General features: G+C 38.7%; 1 protein-coding gene across 2 annotated transcripts in view; it reads left to right on the forward strand.

The window, feature by feature from the left end:
• Positions 1-19,062, forward strand: part of DGKH (diacylglycerol kinase eta) — a 164,362-nt gene that overhangs the window by 56,529 nt on the left and 88,771 nt on the right. For both annotated transcript variants that reach the window (XM_024755605.1, XM_024755604.1), the window contains exons 2-3: positions 8,679-8,789; positions 14,410-14,490. In XM_024755605.1, coding sequence (XP_024611373.1) covers positions 8,679-8,789; positions 14,410-14,490 — 192 coding nt within the window. The remainder of the gene's footprint in view (positions 1-8,678; positions 8,790-14,409; positions 14,491-19,062) is intronic.

Genomic DNA, 19,062 nt, shown 5'->3' on the forward strand with positions numbered 1-19,062 from the left:
TGCAACTAGAGAAAGCCCACGCACAGCAATGAAGACCCAGCGCAGCCAAAAATAAATAAAATAAAATAAATTAATTTTTAAAAAAGGTGATGGGCAGTAGTCATTCAATATAAGTTCTGGCATATGTGTGGAGAAAAATAGTTCTTGTTTTATAATCAGGCAAAACATAGAGGAGCTAATAAAAGAACAAAGTGATATTGTCATAGAAGATGCACACATTAAAGTGCAATCTGGTGATGAAGATAGACTTTTAGTTTAGAGATGTAGAGTAGAATTCAGATCTGTGTGGTTTGCATTTGACCTTTCAAGCAAATGTAAGTTTAGCTGTTGGATAGAATAGGGAAGGATAGAAAGTTTATTACAAATAATCATTGATTTACACATTTTATAGATGTAAGTCTGGATACCACCCAAATACAATATTAATGCTGATGCAATCGATGGCCTTCCTTAGCAATGATGGAATGGTAGTGAATAAAAGCAGAATGGCTTTCAATTTGGGAAAAAAAGAAAAACCCAAGAGAATAGTCAACAACTACTTGCTTAAATTTGCTGCAGGGACATTTTCAAATGAGAAAGAGATGGCCACAAAATAAGCACCTCTGGGTGCAGTTCTCAGAATGCTGTCCATTTCCTGCCCAGGCTCTCCTTTAGAAGCTCTTAAGATAGTGTACAGTTCAAGTTTCCTCTAAAGACATTCAACTGCTTTATTTGAATATCAGTCTTCACTTCATTTATTCTTTTATGCAGTTAAGAGCTATTCTCTGTGCTAGGAACTATGGTAAGTGCTGGGGCTACAGTGGTGAATAAGGTGGGCCTGGCCCTACTCTGATGGGGAGATCAGTTTGAGCCTAATTGAATTTTGAAGAGTCAGTGGCATCCAGGTGGAGTTATCCAACAGCAGTTGTCATCATTTTCTAATTCTTACTGGTAAATAAGACTGATGTTCTAAAATAGTAAAATACTAACACTATATAGCAGTTTTAAACTCTGCTCCATTATTAAATACAATTCCATGATTGATTTCTCGTATGTAAATGTTCAGAAAACTATACATTTTGGAACTGTATACTTTATGTGATTAAAGCTGATCTTTGTGGGATAATTTCTCTAAATATAAGCATTGGGCTCTTGTTCAGAAATGGTCTGTCTTTACTGAACTGTGTCAGTCCCACTAAAAACACCTTTTCCCACAAGTATGACCTGTTAAAATAGTACCTTGCTTATTAATGACACTTTATACAGCATTTGGGAGTCTATGAAAGATATTTACACTTCATTTTGTTTTGTCCTAACAACTCTGAAGAATACAAGGCAGGTGACAGTGATCTTCACCTTACAGGTAGGGAAACTTAGGCTCATAAATGTTATTGCTCATTTGCAGCCACAAATCTAGTAAATGGAGCCAGAAATGGAACTCAATCCAGGCCTTTTTTGGGGAGTCAGGTCTATTTCCTTTGTGCTTTCTGACAGTGTATTGACTTGCTGGAGAGAGAAAAATTGAAATATTTTTCTCCACTTAATTCCTCAAGTTCTCATCAGAAAAAAATGTTTTAATCCTCTTAATTTCTTACTTTTTGTTTCCTAATTATTGAATAAATTTATTAACATATAGTCAGTATTTTCTTAGTATCAAGTCCATGGTTATATGTATAGGATGGAAAAATCAATAAGATACAGGAGACAGAGAGCCATGAATTTTTTTAAATTCCTATTCTACATGATTCATGCTATAAGTTATGTGTGGGCATAGTGCTGTGGATGCACCCAGGATATGGTGGCCGCCTGAGCCTTGGAGGATGATAGGATGGGGTGGGAGGTTTCTAAGAAGAGGTAGAGGAGACTATTATGAGTAGAAGGAAGAGCTCGTGTAAAAGCTTGGACGTAGGGAAGCATGGAGGATTTGGGGATTCGCAGGTACTTCTCTTTTCCTCTCCTGTTAGAGGAATTTAGGAGGAATGCTGAAGATGAAGCTGTTACAGAAAGTGGGTCATTTATGGAAGGAAGAGTGTGTGCCCAGCTCACAAGTCTGGGATTACACTGCGGGTGATAGGAAAGCACTGAACATATTAAAGCAGAGTTTGGCGGGATCAAAAATATTTCTTATGGATAATTCTGTCCATGGTGGGAACAATGGACTGGTGGTGGGAAAAACGGATTGCCTGGAGGACATGTAGGGCACTTCTGAGTTCAAGGAAGTGAGAGGAGCTTGAACTAAGGCAAAGGCAGGAGGAGTGGAAAGGGATGGATTGAAAGATAAGATCTGTTCTGTAATAAATAATGCTTAGCACGGGGACGAATGTTAATGATGATGGTATCTTGTCATACCAGCCTTTTAAAAAATTATGTATCCTTTCAAATCCATTGTTTCACATGTCACAACAGCACATAAAGATATACAGCATGTAAGGATATTTCCACTTTAGAAATTAAAGTCTGTAAAACTAAAGATGCTTACCATTCAAGGAAGTCTAGACACGTGATGTTATAGGTTCTGTACAGGTACCCTGTACATAGACAGCTTTCCTGGACCTTATATAACAAAATGGATATGGCAAAGAAAGGTATAAGACAAAGACTAATTCTCTGTTTGGGAGGGTGGAGTAGATAGAGAGTTAAAAGAGATAGGGAAGAAGTGATTACATACAAAGTATAGAGTGGTGAAAATTCTCTTGACCCATGTCCTAGTCTGTTGAGGCCGCTGTAACAAAAATGCCAAAGACTGGGTGGCTTAAGCAATAAATATTTATTTCTCACAGTTCTGGAGTCTGGGAAGTCTAAGATCAATGTACTGGTAGAGATAGCCATCTTCTAGCTGTGTTCTCACACGGGGGAAGGGGCAGGAGAGTGCTCTGGGGTCTCACATATAAGGGCATTAATTCCATTCATGTGGGCTCCACCCTCCTGACACAATCTCCTCCCAAAGGCCCTACCGCCTAGTACCATCAAATTGGGGGTTAGGATTGCCCCCGAACATTCAGTCCATAACAGCCCACATCTGCCATCACAACAAATTCCATTCCCCTTCCCTAGAAGAGAAATTAAGGGGTCGTGTTGGGGCAAGACTAGGAGAAGCTCGAGATTCTTCTGGAATTTTTGAAGGCATCTGTAAAAGATGAGTCATCACTGACGTTTCCAGTTCTCCACATCAGGCTCTTCACCACACCTATTTGATGTCCCCCCAAAAGCCAACATAGGAAAATGTACATTTATCGGATAAATCAGGCAGTAACCGACGTTTTCAAAGATTTTTAGCTTTACAAAAAGGCTCATTGAAGGGCTGTTTGTAAAGTTGCACTCTTCTCAGGACATTGAAGTAGTATGCCATCAAAACAACTTCAACTTGTGACACAGAGGTGTTTCTGAAATGTTAGGTGAAATCCTAGAGCACTCATGTGTGTATAATTTAAAAGAGAAGTTACTTTTGTTTGCTTTTAGCGAGGGGCGCGAAACGAGCAATTGCACAGCTGTAAGACATTGGACAGCAAACAGTCTCAGAAAGCCAGATAGAAGAGAGATCTTAAAACTTTTAAAGCTTATTTTATTGAAGCGATTTGTTTTTCAAAGCCAAATTCATTTAACTTTTTGTGTTTAATATTTTGGAAACTGGGTTATTGGATTACGGTTAGGGGCTATACAACTTCACTGATTTTTCATGAAGGTCAGATTGTACTAAACTAATCTCTACCAGATTATATGATGAAACGGCCATTAAACGCAAATGTTTCTAAGCCTTATTTTGAGGGAGGGGAGAGCTAATCCCTTATCCTAGAAATTGTGAACAAAATTAAAATCGAACGCTTATTTTTCATAGATTGTTAATAATAACGGATCATAGCTAATTCTTATGTCTGTTACTAAGTTCAATTTGTTATTCTAGTTGAACATTAATAGTGAATATAATAAATATTTTGATTTTCAAGAAAGATTCCTTGTTTCTTCCTTTAGTTTGCTCCTTATTTTGAGATTTTTCAAACCACAGCATTTTTCTCTGAACCATGCTTTGCCTATATGATTATATTTGCAGGAGCTGTTACAGATTAATCATTTTTGGTATGCTCCTTCTTTTATGAGAAGTGTTTGTTTAACTTGCCATATATAAACAGACGTTTATTTTAAGGATTAACTTTCATGTGAAAAACTGCCTCCTAGTTAAGTCTTTTTAATCACATCTCTAGAGGAAAGCAAGCTAGCTTCAGATGTTTTTCTCTTTCTTTTCTTTCTTCAAGAATTAAAAATTGACTGTTTGTATATTATAACATAGAGAAGTTTGTAAATGCATGTATTCTCCTCAGCCTCACACACTGCAAATAAATCCATGCTTGTGCAAGATTTAAAGGACATGAAGTTATATAGTAAAACACAGATAAATTATTTGCCTTGAAAGTGACTATGTAAGGAGCATCTTTAAATTATCAATAGCCATAAAACCAGGATAGATAGACATTTTCCTGTTCCTCTGACTATCTCTCCCCAAACCCTCACCCAGGGAGTGCACCTCGGGGTCCATATATACTTTTTTGCATTGTATTTGCTGTTTTTTATATGCAGTGAAAAGAAGCAGACCTGCTGAATGCTGGAAACCATAAAATCATTTATAGCCATTCTTTCCTGTTTTCTTTCCTAATTCTATCTTCGTTTTAAAAGACAAAGTTATATACCATTTTACACTTTAAAAGTTGTTTGGTTTAACATTTATGGAGGCCTTAAAGTGTCAGCTAACGTGTTATTTGGTGATATTATTAAAATACGTAGGACATGGTCTTCGCTCCATGAAGGTCACAGCCTGGTGGGAACACAAACATGCCATTCAGTTGTCATAGGTGCTGTTATACAGGTAGGAGAAGGACACATTCGAGAGACAAAGGTGGGAGTGTTCACTTCCTCCTAGGGGGTGGGAAAGTCTTCCGGAGGCGGTGGCACTAGATCAGAATTGAAATGAATGGGTGCTTTCAAGACAGGCGATTGAGGAGGGGGCATTTAGGGCAGAGGGAGGAGCCTCTGGCAGGAGGGGCAAGCGAGAAGGTTGGACAGCATCATGCAGGGGTCTTCTCTGATGCATATAGAAGTTTGGACTTCATGCTGCAGGCAAAAAAAAAAAAAGATACAAATGAATTCATTTACAAGACAGAAAAGGAACCACAGACCTAGAAAACAAACTTATGTTTGTTACCAAAGGGGAAAGAGGGAGATAGGATAAATTAGGAGTGTGGAATTAAAATACACATACTTCTGCGTACAAAACAGACAAGCACAGGGAAGTATACTCAATATTTTGTAATAACCTTTCAGGGAAAAGAACCTGAAAAAGAATGTGTGTGTGTGTGTGTGTGTGTGTGTGTGTGTGTGTGTGTGTGTGTGTATAACTGAATCACTTTGCTGTATACCTGAAACTAACACAGCATTGTAAATCAACTATACATCGATTTAAAAAAAAAGATAGAACTAAGGAAGGATTTAAGCAGTGGCATAATGTAATCAGGTTTTCATTTTAGAAAATTACTCTAGTAACCATGTGAAGAAATATTAGATTATTTATGCTTTTTAGAAACAGCCTGATAGAACATAAGTAGACTAAACATTAACTTTTCTTCCTCATTGCCTTCAACAGAACTTTACAAAAATCTTAAAACACCCACTTTTATAATTTGAATTGCCAAAAGATGTGTTCTCTGGATGAGTTATATTTTTATAGCATTTCAAGACTCTGTGATCAAGTTTAAGAAGATAAACTTTCTACCCTGGGTAACTTTGGATGCTACAGCAGGGCAGCTCACCACTTAAGTCTTCCTTATTAATACGCTTTTCTCTCGCAATCTTTTGCATCTGGTTGCCCAAGGCAAATGCTTACACTTGTCCTTGGTTCTTTTCTCTCTCTTGCCCTTCACGTCTATCAGCGAGGCCGGTAGATTCTGCCTTCAAAATAACGTCTCAAATTCCTCTACTTCTGTCGGTCTCAGTGATGCTACAACCTTAGTTCTGTCCTCCCTGGTCTCTCCCTGGGACTCCTGCAGCAGCCTCCTAATTGGTCCTCCACTGGATCTCACCCATTTCCCCATTCTCACTGTCCCGCTTCAGACAGTTCGCTAGCTTTTTGCATTTTGAATAAAAAGCAAGCTCCCCTCTGTGGCCAGCATCGCCTGGCTGTTGTCTCCCTTAACCTCATCTCTTGACACTCTCCTTCTGCTCCAGCTGTTATTTGCTCTCACAGAGGCCTGCAAACACTTATTCACTTCTTCCAAGAAGCTCTTATAATTTGGTGCCTGGCAAATACTCCGTGAACTTAATAGCATAACGATATCATAATAACACTTCTGCCATTTATTAAATATCTTCTGTAACCCAGACAGTGTGCTAAGTGCTCTCCAGGCATTATCGTATAATTAAATTAGATGCAACAAGCTTGTGAAGTTGGCGTTATTATTTCCATATTTTAGGGGAGGAAACTGGGCACAGAGAGCTGAAGTAACTTACGCAGATTTATACTGCTAGCGTGTAGCGGAGCCTGGCTTGAAGTCTGTCTGTCTGATTCTAAGTCGGGCTCTTTGGTACTGAAGTTTCAAAAGTATTTTGTTATCATTAAATTTTAATGCTCTCACAATTCCTGGAGGACCATCTGAGAGCAGGCTCTAGAGGGAATCTTTTAATGAAACTGAAAGTAAACATGAGTGTGACCTAACTACCATATCAGAGACAACAAACTTTTCTCAATATTTTATGTCTTGTTGATAATGAAAGACAGTATAGTGTAAAAGTTGGAAATAAACTCTGGAGTTCAAACAGATATGGTTTTAATCTCAGCATCTTCTATTCATTCGTATGGATCTCCATATCATATGTGCCAGATAATGTTCTAGGTATTTGAGACACATCAGTGTGCAGTCCAGCGGGATGGATATAAAATGTTGGTTCTGTAAGCTGTTTTTGCCCTGGAGATTCACTGTAGCATTACTGCTCTTCTGTGAATTCAGGATAGATGTGATCCATCTTGGACCCCCATCCCAAGGGGATCTATTTGAGTCAATCCCATGACATATATCCTAAGGACAGTCTCATAGGAAGGCTGTAAGTTTAGTTTGCTATAAATAAAGTGTCCTTCCTTCTTCCTTTTTTTTCCCTTCCAGTTGAAATGAAACATTAAATTTAACTTTATTAGATATAATAAATTCAGGGAACTTATATTCTAATAGGGGTAGCACAATAAATAAATAAGTAAATTACATTATACATTAGAAGATGGAAAGTAATTTGTGTGGGGAAGTAAATAAGATCTGGATGGGGGAAAATATGGAGAGCATGTGCAATAGGAGGTCAGTGAGGTGGGTCTCGTCAAGAAGGTGAGAGTTTGTGACAGCCTGGAGGGGTGGGATGGGGAGAGTGGGAGGGAGGGAGATGCAAGAGGAAGACATATGGGAACATATGTATATGTATAGCTGATTCACTTTGTTATAAAGCAGAAACTAACACACCATTGTAAAGCAATTATACCCCAATAAAGATGTTTAAAAAAAAAAGAAGGTGAGAGACTTGAAGGAGGTGAAGGAGTTGATCAGATGGATATTTGAGGGAAGAGCAGTCCAGGAGGAGAGAATAGGTAGTGTCCAGTCCTAAGGGACGTGCATGCACGACCACTTAAAAGCAAAGCATCATTGTGAATGGAGGTGACCAAGTGAAGGAGAGATACTGGATGAAGTCAGAGGGGTTCCAAGAATGTTGTTGGTGGCAATAAAATGAACTTGTATACATAAAGCACTTAGCACAGGGTCTAGCCCAGATTCCCAGAGCCCCTGCCCACCTCTTCCAGCCACAGCTCTTGCTGCTCCCTGTTACAAGCTCTACCCTGTGTTTATAACCAGAAACTCTGTGAAGATTCCCCAAATATCTGTGCTGTTTTATACCTTTCTACTTCTGCACACACATAAAATACCCTTCTCCCACTCCTTATCATTCTGATAAACTCCTTCAAGACCCACCTAAGGCTTTCCTCTGGGAGGACATCACTGACTCCCTCTGAGGCAGAGCTTCCTTCTTTGGGTTGCCATGCACCATGCTTTGAGTATGTGTTTGTTACAATAACATGTAGCTGATGGTAACTGACATTTAATGAGCACTTAATATGTGCTATGCAGTCAATACCTTTACGTGTTTTTAAAATTAATTTCTCACAACAACAACCCTATAAGGTATGTCCTGTTGTCATCCCCATTTTATAGATGAATAAATAAAGCCATGAAGTTTATTGACTTGCCTAAGATCATCCAGCTACTAAGTGGTGGCACCAGGAGTTGGTCACAGGTTTCTGGCTCCAGAGCCCATGCCTTCTTAACCATTACATTATACTGCACCTCCACCCTTCCACCATTTTACTATATACAAGTATATATGTACTTATATATGTACATGTACTCATCACGCTGTACTGAAAGGTATTAGTTTTGTGCATGTGTCTTCCATAGTGTTTATGACTGCTTTGAGTCACCATGTTGAATTCACCTTTGCTCTTTGGGACTTTGCACATGTGTTCGCTTGTTGAATGGGGAGAATAAAATATTCTCTCGTGTAATTTGCAAAGCATGAGAAATAATATTCAAAATGTTAATGATAGTGTGTCATTAATTTTGAAATTTATTTGGTTTTGAATTTCATTTGAATCATGTTGTGTTTCTGCTTCTCCCTAGACCAGTATTAAAGAGGGACAGCTGTTGAAGCAAACCAGTTCTTTCCAAAGATGGAAAAAGCGATATTTCAAACTTCGAGGTCGTACACTTTATTATGCGAAGGACTCAAAGGTAATTCGAGAGAATACTAGTTGCAAGCCCTCGAAGGCTGTAGATGGAATTGAAATTTTGGTTCTATAAACTGTTTTTGTCCTGGGGCTCACTATCATTACTGCTCTGATATAAATTCCATATAAATGTGATTCATCTTGGACCAAATCCCAAGGGGGTCTATTTGAGTCAGTTTCATGCCATTTCCCCTAAGGACAATCTTATAGGATGGTCCTAGTGCAGTTTTCTTTCTTTCTTTTTTCCTTCCAAGTAAAATGAACAGTTAAGTGTAACCTTATTATATATAGTCAACTCTAAATTTGGGTTCCCCCCTTTCTTGCTACTTTTTACCCCATAAATCTTTTCCTGAAAATGAGAGAGAGAATTGCTGTAGTTGCTAAGAGTTCATACTCTGGTTTCAGACAAGAGTTTGTATCCCAATTCTAGCACATTCCAGTGGAGTGGCTGTGGACAGCATGTTGTTGAGAGGAAGCTTAAATGAAATTACATACATGAAGTGCTTACATAATACCTGGCACAAAACAATCACTCAATTATGCTAGCATTTAGAAATAAAAATCACAGTGAAATAAAATCAAGGCTTAAATAATTTTTATATACTAATTGAATGAAATAAGGATGATGTAGCTTTGGAAGAAAAAAATTGTAATGATGAGCTTCCATTTAAAATGGATATTTTACTGTTCCTTCAAAAATAAACATTAAGGTGGGTACCCTCAGCTGGCACTGGAGCCCCACCAAAACAGCCCCCTGCCCTGTTAGACCTGGTGGACACCTTTGGCCAACACTAGTGTCCCCCTAAAGTGGCTCCTGCCCCAGGGGTCAGCCCCACACACCAGAGCACCCACAACAGTTGCAGCTGGGCCTTGCAGCCAGCCACACTGGGGTCCATCCTTGCGTACAAGCACCCCCTCAGGAGGTGCAGCCGAGCCACAACAGGAGGACACATGCAGCCCACAAAGGGGACACTTCTGGAACATCTGGCCCTGGTAACCAAGGGAGACCATGCTACTGGGCCCCACAGGATACCTTCTACACAAAGCCACTCTCTCAAGACCGAGGGACGTAGCTGATCTACGCAATATGTAGAAACAAACACAGAAAGTTAGGCAAAATGAAGAAACAAAGGAATATGTTCCAAATGAAAGAACTAGACAAACCCTCAGAAATAGATTGAATGAAATGGAGATAAGCAAACTTCCAGATAAGGTGTTCAAAGTAATGGTCATAAAGATACTCACTGAACTCAGTAGAAGTATAGAAGAGTGAGAATTTCAACAAAGAGATCGAAAATAATAATGGAAATGAAAAATACACCAGAGGAAACCAACAGCAGATTAGATGATGCAGAAGAGAGGACCAGTGGTCTAGAAGATAAGGTAGTGGAAATCACCCAATCAGAACAGTAAAAAGAAAAACCAAAAAATGGATAGTTTAAGGGACCTCTTGGGCAACATCAAGTATACCAACATTCCAACATTCACATTATAAGGGTCCCAGAAGGGGAAGAGAGAATGAAAAGGACAGAAAACCTATTTGAAGAAATATGGCTGAAAACTTTCCTAAATTGGTGAAGGATACAGGCCCAGGAAGTACAGAGAGACCCAAACAAAGTGAACCCAAAGGGACCCACACCAAGACACATTATAATTAAAATGCCAAAATGTTAAGCTAAAGAGAAAATCTTAAAAGCAACAAGAGTAAAACAACTAGTTACATACATGGGAGTCCCCATAAGGCTGTCAGCTGACTTTTCAGCAAAAACTTTACAGAAGGGAGTGGCACAATATATTCAAAGTACTGAAAGGAGAAAACTTATAACCAAGAATATTCTAACCAGCAAGGCCATCATTCAGAGTTGAGAGAGAGATAGAGTTTCCCAGGCAAGCAATAGCTTGTCTACTTTATAGTCCATCACCACTAAACCAGTCTTACAAGAAATGTTAAAGAAATTTAAACAGAAAAGAAAAAATTATAACTAGAAATATGAAAACTATGAAAGACAATATCTCATCAGTAAAGGCAAAAATATAGTAAAGGTAGTGGATCAGCCACCTGTATAGCTAGTAAGAAGGTTAAAAAACAAAACTAGTAAAACCATATATATCTACAATAATTAGTTAAGGGATACACAAAGTAAGATAACATCAAAAACATAAAATGGTGGATGGAGTAAAAATGTAGTGCTTTTAGAACATGCTCAAACTTAAGCAACTGTCAACATAAAATAGACTGCTATATACAGAGGTGGTTGTATAAGGACCTCATGGTAACCACAAACCAAAAACTGATAACAGATATACAAACAATAGAGAGAAAGGAATATAAACATAATACTAAAGAAAATCATCAAATCACAACGGGAGGGCTTCCCTGGTGGTGCAGTGGTTGTGAGTCCGCCTGCCGATGCAGGGGAAATGGATTCGTGCCCCGGTCCAGGAAGATCCCACATGCCGCGGAGTGGCTGGGCCCGTGAGCCATGGCTGTTGAGCCTGCGCGTCCAGAGCCTGTGCTCCGCAGTGGGAGAGGCCACAGCAGTGAGAGGCCCGCATACTGCAAAAAAAAAAATAAATAAATCACAAAGGGAGAGAGCAAGAGAAGAAGGGAACAGAGAAGAACAACAAAGATAAACAGAAAAGAATTCACAAAAATGGCAATAAGTACATACTTATCAATAATTACTTTAAATCTAAATGGACTAAATGCACCAATCAAAAGACACAGCGTGGCTGAATAGATACAAAAAACAAGACCCATATATATGGTGCCTACAAGAGACTCACTTCAGATCTAAAGACACACACAGACTGAAAGTGAAGAGATGAAAATTATATTCCATGCAAATAGAAATGAAAAGAAATATGAGATAGCAATACTTATATCAGACAAAATAGACGTTAAAACAAAGACTGTAACAAGAGACAAAGAAGAGCATTACCTAATGATAAAGGGATCAGTCCAATAAGAAGATATAACACTAGTAAATATATATATATGCCCAGCAGAGGAGCATCTGAATATGTAAACCAAATATTAACAGACATAAAGGAGAAACTGACAGTAATACAATAACAGTAGGGGACTTTAACACCTCATTACATCAATGTAATGTAATCATTAGATCATTCAGACAGAAAATCAATAAGGAAACACTGGCCTTAAATGACACATTAGACTCGGTGGGACTTAATAATATATACAGGACATTCCACCCCATAACAGCAGAATATACATTCTTTTCAAGTGCACATGGAACACTCCAGGACAGATCTTTTATTAGGCTACAAATCTCAATAAATTTTAAAATACTGAAATCGCATCAAGCATCTTTTCTGACCACAACAGTATGAGACTAGAAATCAACCGCAAGAAAAACTGGAATAAAACTCAAACACATGGAGTCTAAGCAACAAACTCAGTAACAGCCAATGGGTCACTGAAGAAATCAAAGAGGATATCAAGAAATATCTTCAAACAAATTAAGATGGAAACACAGTGTTCCAAAATCTTTGGGACTCAGCAAAGGCAGTTCTAAGGGGGAATTTGATAGTAATACAGGCCTACCTCAGGAAACAAGAAAAATCTCAAACAATCTAACCTTACACCTAGAGGAACGAGAAAAAGAAGAATAAACAAGTCCAGCGTTAGTAGAAGGAAGGAAATAGTAAAGTTACGAGCGGAATTAAATGAAATAGAGACTAAAAACCCCCACAAAAACCTAAGATCAGGTTCTTTGAAAAGATAAATGAAATTGATAAACCTTTATCCAAAGTCATCAAGAAAAAAAGAGAGAGAGCCAAATAAATAAAATCGGAAATGGAAGAGAAGTTACAACTGACATCACAGAAATACAAAGGATCACAAGAGGTTACTATGAAATCTATATACCAACAAATTGGACAACCTGGGAGAACTGGATAAATTTCTCAAAACATACAATCTTCCAGGACTGAATCAGGAAGAAACAGAAAATCTGAACAGACCAATTATTCTAATGAATATAATGAAATATTAGCCATAAAGAATGAAATCTTGCCATTTGCAACAACATGGATGAACATAGAAGGTGTTATGCTGAGTGACATAAGTCAGACAGAGAAAGACAAATACCGTACAATCTCACTTACGTGTGGAATCTAGAAAACAAAACAAATGAACAAACAAACCAAAACAGACTTACAGATACAGAGAACAAATGGGTGGTTGCCAGAGGGGAGGGTTAAATGTCACGGGGATTTAATATATAGTATACGGAATATAATTAATAATATTGTAATAATTTTGTATGCTGACAAATGGTTACTAGACTTACCATGGTGATCATTTGATGATGTATTTGATTGTCAAATTACTATGTCGTGCTCTTGAAGCTAACGTAATATTGTATGTCCAACTATACTTCAATTTAAAAATAGTAAGATTTATTGTTACTGTGCCAGTAGGATAATCGATCATTTCTATATTAAAAAACACGTGTTTGTGATATAATTAGTAGAGTTATACACCAGGAGGTAAAAAAAAATAAACAAACATAATTCTTAGTTTATGCAGCTGTGGAAGGAATAACAAAATAGAATAATCTTATTTTAAAAGTCATTATGTTCATGGTTATCCCTGATCTGGCTCCATTCTGACCTCTCACATTTATCTCCAGACAACACTGACCACTCGATAGTCTACAGCCTTGCCCCATGTTTTCGATCCCCAGGATGATTTTTCCTCTATCTCCACTTAAAGAAATTCCCTATTTTCTTTAAGGTCCCCCTAAAATTGTCTTCATTCCATTATTCACAAGAGAAAGCATTTGTTTTCTGCTGTGACCTTCCATAGCATTTTGTAGTGTCTGCTCTTCCACTTTTAATAGTCTCCCTTACTTAAAACAAGTTGTGTCTATTTCAGCTCCCGTGCTAGATTATAAATTCCTTGCAGTCAGGGAACAAGTCTTACGGTCAGATTGGTTGGGTTGAAGTAGAGTTGCATAACCCCCTGGAGATCTTGGGGGGTGGTAAAAGTTACTAGATAAGGGAGCCTCTTTTTCTAGCAGTCCTAGAGGAGTGGTGTTATACCTGCCTCACTGGAAGAACATTGAATGACTGTGAACAAGGACCAACTCACTCAGAGTGGGAAGGATACATTTATTTACTAGAATTTCCTAATTTTTCAATTGTCCATTTTAAAGATTTTAGTTCTATGGAGATTTTACCACTGAAACTTTTTTGATTAAAATCACTTCTAAGCTTAAAAAAAAAAATGTTGGAGCCTGCAAAAAAAAATAAATAAATAAATAAATAAAACTTCTTTTAAGAGTATAAAAGAAATGTTATCTTATATTTGCAGAGCACATACACCATCTCATTTGAACACATTTACAGATGAGGAAGGTCACGTTCAAAAAGTTCAGTAACTGTCCGTGATCTGAGCCAGGACTAGTTCTTCTCATTGTGGGGAGTGTGTGAGTATGTGTGTATGTCATACACTGAGTAGTAGGTTTCCCATAAACGATGCTTCTGGAGAGCACAGAGCATTTTTCAATGAAACAATATGCCAGGGGAGTTCTTTAAAGTCCTTTACAGTTTGTTAGGTTTGCACTTGACATGTTTGTGTTCTTTTTCATTAACAGTCTCTGATATTTGATGAAGTTGACCTCTCAGATGCCAGTGTAGCTGAAGCAAGCACAAAAAATGCTAACAACAGCTTCACGGTATGGTTATACTCTGGTAACTCCCCCCTCAGAAGTTATAGAATGATCTTTCGTGAGCTTGTACTGAACGCCCTCTTTAATTGCCGGCTGTGTGTCACACGTGTTGGAGTTCTCACCAAGAACAGTAAACTTGATAAGTACGTCGTAGACGCTAACACCCAACGTGTCATGATTGTTTGGGTCAATAAACCAATGTATTAAATGTATTTTTTTTAAAGTATTTATATAGTTTTCTTTTTAGACCTTCTAATTTTAGTGCCTTAAAATTTTCACCTCCCTTTAATGTTCAACTAATTCCGCTGTTCTTAAATATTCAAAAAGTTTGGTTTTTTACTTTCAATCTTAAAAGTAATATTTTCTCCTTTCAATCTACAGTTACTCTAGTTGCTGTAGTTCAGGCCTTTGTTTCTTCTCACTTAGGTAATTCATTTGGCAGCTATTTAAAGAAGTGTCCTCTGTTCCAGTTAATTTTTTTCCAATTGCAAATCACATTGCTTAAAAGACCTCACTGGCTCGCCACCGCCTGTCAGGTTGCATCTGTAACTCCACCGTAAAGTCCTGTAAAATCCTTCCTCAGCATTCTAGCATACTGATAATTATTTGTCCTTATACATCCCACCAGTCCAGCAGTTCTGTCTGAACCTAATGCTTTTTCCATTCCCTCTGACTTAAATGATCCCTCCTCCATCAACAGCTATTGAAATTCTACCAATTCTTCAAAGCTTATCTCAGATATCCCATACTTTTTCTACTTCTTTGATTACAAAAATATGAATTAAATATGAATTGAGGATCCACCATTGCTAGGCACTTGTGCTAATAAACACAAGAGATACAGAGAAATAAAATATACATATATATATATATATATATATATATATATATATATATATATATATATATATATATATATATATATATATATCCCTTCCCTCAAGATATTCATGGTGTAGTTCAGTGAAGTTCATCTGGGATTCTTTTTCTTAAAAAAATATTTATTTATTTATTTATTTGGTTGCACCAGGTCTTCCTTGCAGCAGGTGGGCTCCTTAGTTGCAGCTCCTGGGCTCCTTAGTTGTGGCTCGCCAGCTCCTTAGTTGCAGCACGTGGGCTCCTTAGTTGCAGCATGCATGTGGGATCTAGTTCCCTGACCAGGGATCGAACCCAGGCCCCCTGCTTTGGGAGCGTGGAGTCTTATCCACTGTGCCACTAGGGAGGTCCCTGGGATACTTTTAGAGCTACATTTTCCTTAGGTCCTCTCAGGTGCATTGTTCTTGCTAGGTCGCTGACCCCTTCCACACTCCTAGCCCCTGCCCTAGGAAGCTTCCACTATGGACAGCAGTGTTTTGTGTTCATCCCCTAGGCGTGCCAGGGCAGGGAGGACAGACAGATAAACAAATACAGAGCAGTGCCATGATGGAGGTAAGCACTGGTAAGGGTAGGGGATGGAGAAGAAACAAATGAGTTCGGATTTAGTCTTATTGATTTATGGGCATGTGTGATAATTCATGCTGTGAATATTCCTCCCCCACCCCCTCCCCAGGGACCGTTGAGTTTGAGAAGAGAGAGGACAGCCAAGAATAGAATCCTGGGAAAAAGTTAAAATGTAAGGTTTGACCAATAAAGACTGAGAGAGAGCATTCTGAAGTATAGAAGGAACATCAGGAGGCAGTGATATATAAAAAGCCAGTGGAAGGGAGTTTCAAGACGGAAGTTGTTAAACATCAAATGCTGTAGAGAGGTCAAGTCAAAGAAGAAAGGAAAAGTGTCTGTTGAATTTGTGAATCAGGAGGTCATTTGGTCACACTGATGTGAGTAGTTGCAGTGGAGGGTGGCATGCAGTAGGCTACATGGCGAATGCTAAGTGGAAAGGCAGAGAGAGCCAGCACGGACTCCTTGTCTTACAAGTTTGGTGGTTAAAAGGAGTAGGGCTTCCCTGGTGGCGCAGTGGTTGAGAGTCCACTTGCCGATACAGGAGACATGGGTTCATGCCCCGGTCCGGGAGGATCCCATGTGCCGTGGAGCGCCTGAGCCCGTGAGCCATGGCCGCTGAGCCTGCGCGTCCGGACCCTGTGCTCCGCAACGGGAGAGGCCACAACAGTGAGGCCCGCGTACCAGAAAAAAAAAAAAGGAGCAGGCACGTAGCAACAAGAATGTTTAGGTCTGAAGAGGCAGTTCTGGTTTTGTTGTTGTTGAGGATCTTTTGCTTTGTTTTTAAAATGAATTTTGAGTGTGTCTATATGAAGAGAGGAAAAAATTGTTAGAATCAAAAGCTGAAGCTGCAGGAGAGAAAGGGAATAATTGTTGGAACGTGATGGCTGAGTAAACTGCAGGGGCTGGGACCCAGAGCACACGTTAAGAGATTAGCCTTGAACAGGAGACAGAAGTTTTATGGAAGTAGGTGTGGGCAGGAAGTTCATATATTTCAAACCCAAACACTACTCTTTTCTCAGTGAAATTGCAGATTAGGTCATATGCTATGAATAAGACTTTAGGAGGGTTTGGAGGAGCTTCTATAGAAAATAAGAATCGAAACTGAACAGGGACCAGTAGAAGATTACTAGGTAGTAGATAGTGTCCACCAGAGATTGGAGATAAGTAATGTTCTTAATTCCTGGGCCTATAGCATTTTCTTAAAGATAGGAGTAAAGAAAAACAACTAGATTGGCCCAGGATTGATGATTTATAGGGCATACTGGACAGAAAGATAAAAAGGGATTGTTGGATGTTTGAGGGATCAGTAACTGATCCATCTTCCCCCTCTGAGTTCTCGGTTTTTGAGAATGGAGCATAAGGAATATGGGATGACTTTATTAATGGCTGAACAGGATCCAGTAACCACTAAATACAGAGCTTCTGATAAGTTGTTGGAGGCCGGAGGGCAAAATGTTGCTTATTCTTCCTTCCTCCCAGGTGAAGGTCAGGTAAGGTGATTAACCTATCAGATTAACCACTTGTCTTCCCTGGGAAGTGAGCAATAGTTTTCTCCCCTCCGTGGAGACTCGTGGTGGGGTTGTGGATGAGGGGTTCTCCCCGACAAGGATCTAGAGTTTAGTGTGAGTGAGGGTTCCGAAATTTAAGATTTGGGAGAGGTTATTCAAATCCTTCGTACAGCTCTTTCTTGGACCTCCAACTGCATGCAGTCTCTCCTTTTGTACCTTCTCATAGAACTTACTATATTCTGCCTTGTGTTTGGCTAAGTACTTATGTTTCTTATAACCTCCTTGAGGATAGGGACACTGTTATACATTTTTATCTCATAGTGCCTTATCCATAAGTATTTGTTGATTTTAATTAATAAGATGAAAGTTCATTTGGAGCATGAGGAGACTTTTTCGTTGAAATATTTTCAAGAAATTTCCACTGTTTCACTCAACCAAACTTCGTTTCTGAAGTTTGTTGGACAAGAAGTGAGAGACTAAACTGTTAGGCAGGTTGCTTAGAGGTTTATAGCAAATCAATTCGGTAGAACTTTCCAGGGTATAAAATGGAATAAGAGGTATGTTTTCAACCAGTAATTGACAATCCTCCCTATCTTTAAATATTTAAATGTTCCACCTTCCTGGGTTCCAGTGACTGCTACTCGTGGTGTTATTTTGGCCAGTTCGTGTCAGAGGTTAATGGTGTAGTTCGGTGGTGTTATGGCTGGGGAATCCAGCGACAGCTGAATTCTGCGTCATTACAGCCACTACTCTTTGCCTTGAAGTCCCTGAGGATGATGTATTGACAAGGGATAATAGTAAATGGAAAATCTATAATTAGTAAATGGAAAGTGGAAAAGCTGTGCTTTACCCAAAAACCCAGTGTCAAACTCTGTTAAAATGGGTTCTACAGGGAGTGTTCTAGAGAGCAGGGCAGAAACTGACTTAGCTGGGGAAGTCATTCTGTGGTTATGAGCAAGCACTGAGACTGACTGAGCTTCCAGAGGAGGGGACACAGACATCTTGAGGGTGGTGTCAAAGGATCTACAGACATGGTTATACCTACACGATGATTACTTTTAAACAGGCCTATGCTCCCATCCCTGGAGTTAATAATTGTCTTGTTTTTTGGGTTGTCTAAATTGCCTCAGGTATTGTATTAGTTTTCTGTTGTTTCCTAACAGATTAGTGGCGTAAAACAACGCCTATTTATTATCTCACAGTGTCTGTTGGTTTCACAGAATAGCTGGATTCCTCTGCTCCAGGTCTCACAATGTCAAAATAAATAGGTATGATAAATTAAATACACACACATGCACGTGCACATACATGTATACTTTTTAATTACCCTACATTGGGCTAATTTTGACCTAAGTTTGCATTTCTGGTTTTACAAGTGTCTTCTGCAGTAGGCAACAACAACAAAACCTACTAACGTTGAATGCATTTTCTGTGATGTTAGGTGTCAGTGATGTGATTGGGGAACAGGAAGGAACAGTTCCAGACAGGCTTATTGGCATTTTATGAGTGTTTAGGTTAATGTTCGCAATTAATTTATTTGTAGTTTAAAATTCTACCATGACATTTTCTATGACTGTGGAATCAGTGAAACATTCTTAATTTTTTTTTTTTTTTTTTTTTTTTTTTTTGG

The sequence above is a fragment of the Neophocaena asiaeorientalis genome, unplaced genomic scaffold (assembly GCF_003031525.2).
Source record: "Neophocaena asiaeorientalis asiaeorientalis breed wild unplaced genomic scaffold, Neophocaena_asiaeorientalis_V1.1 scaffold59, whole genome shotgun sequence".
NCBI classification, from domain to species: Eukaryota; Metazoa; Chordata; class Mammalia; order Artiodactyla; family Phocoenidae; genus Neophocaena; species Neophocaena asiaeorientalis.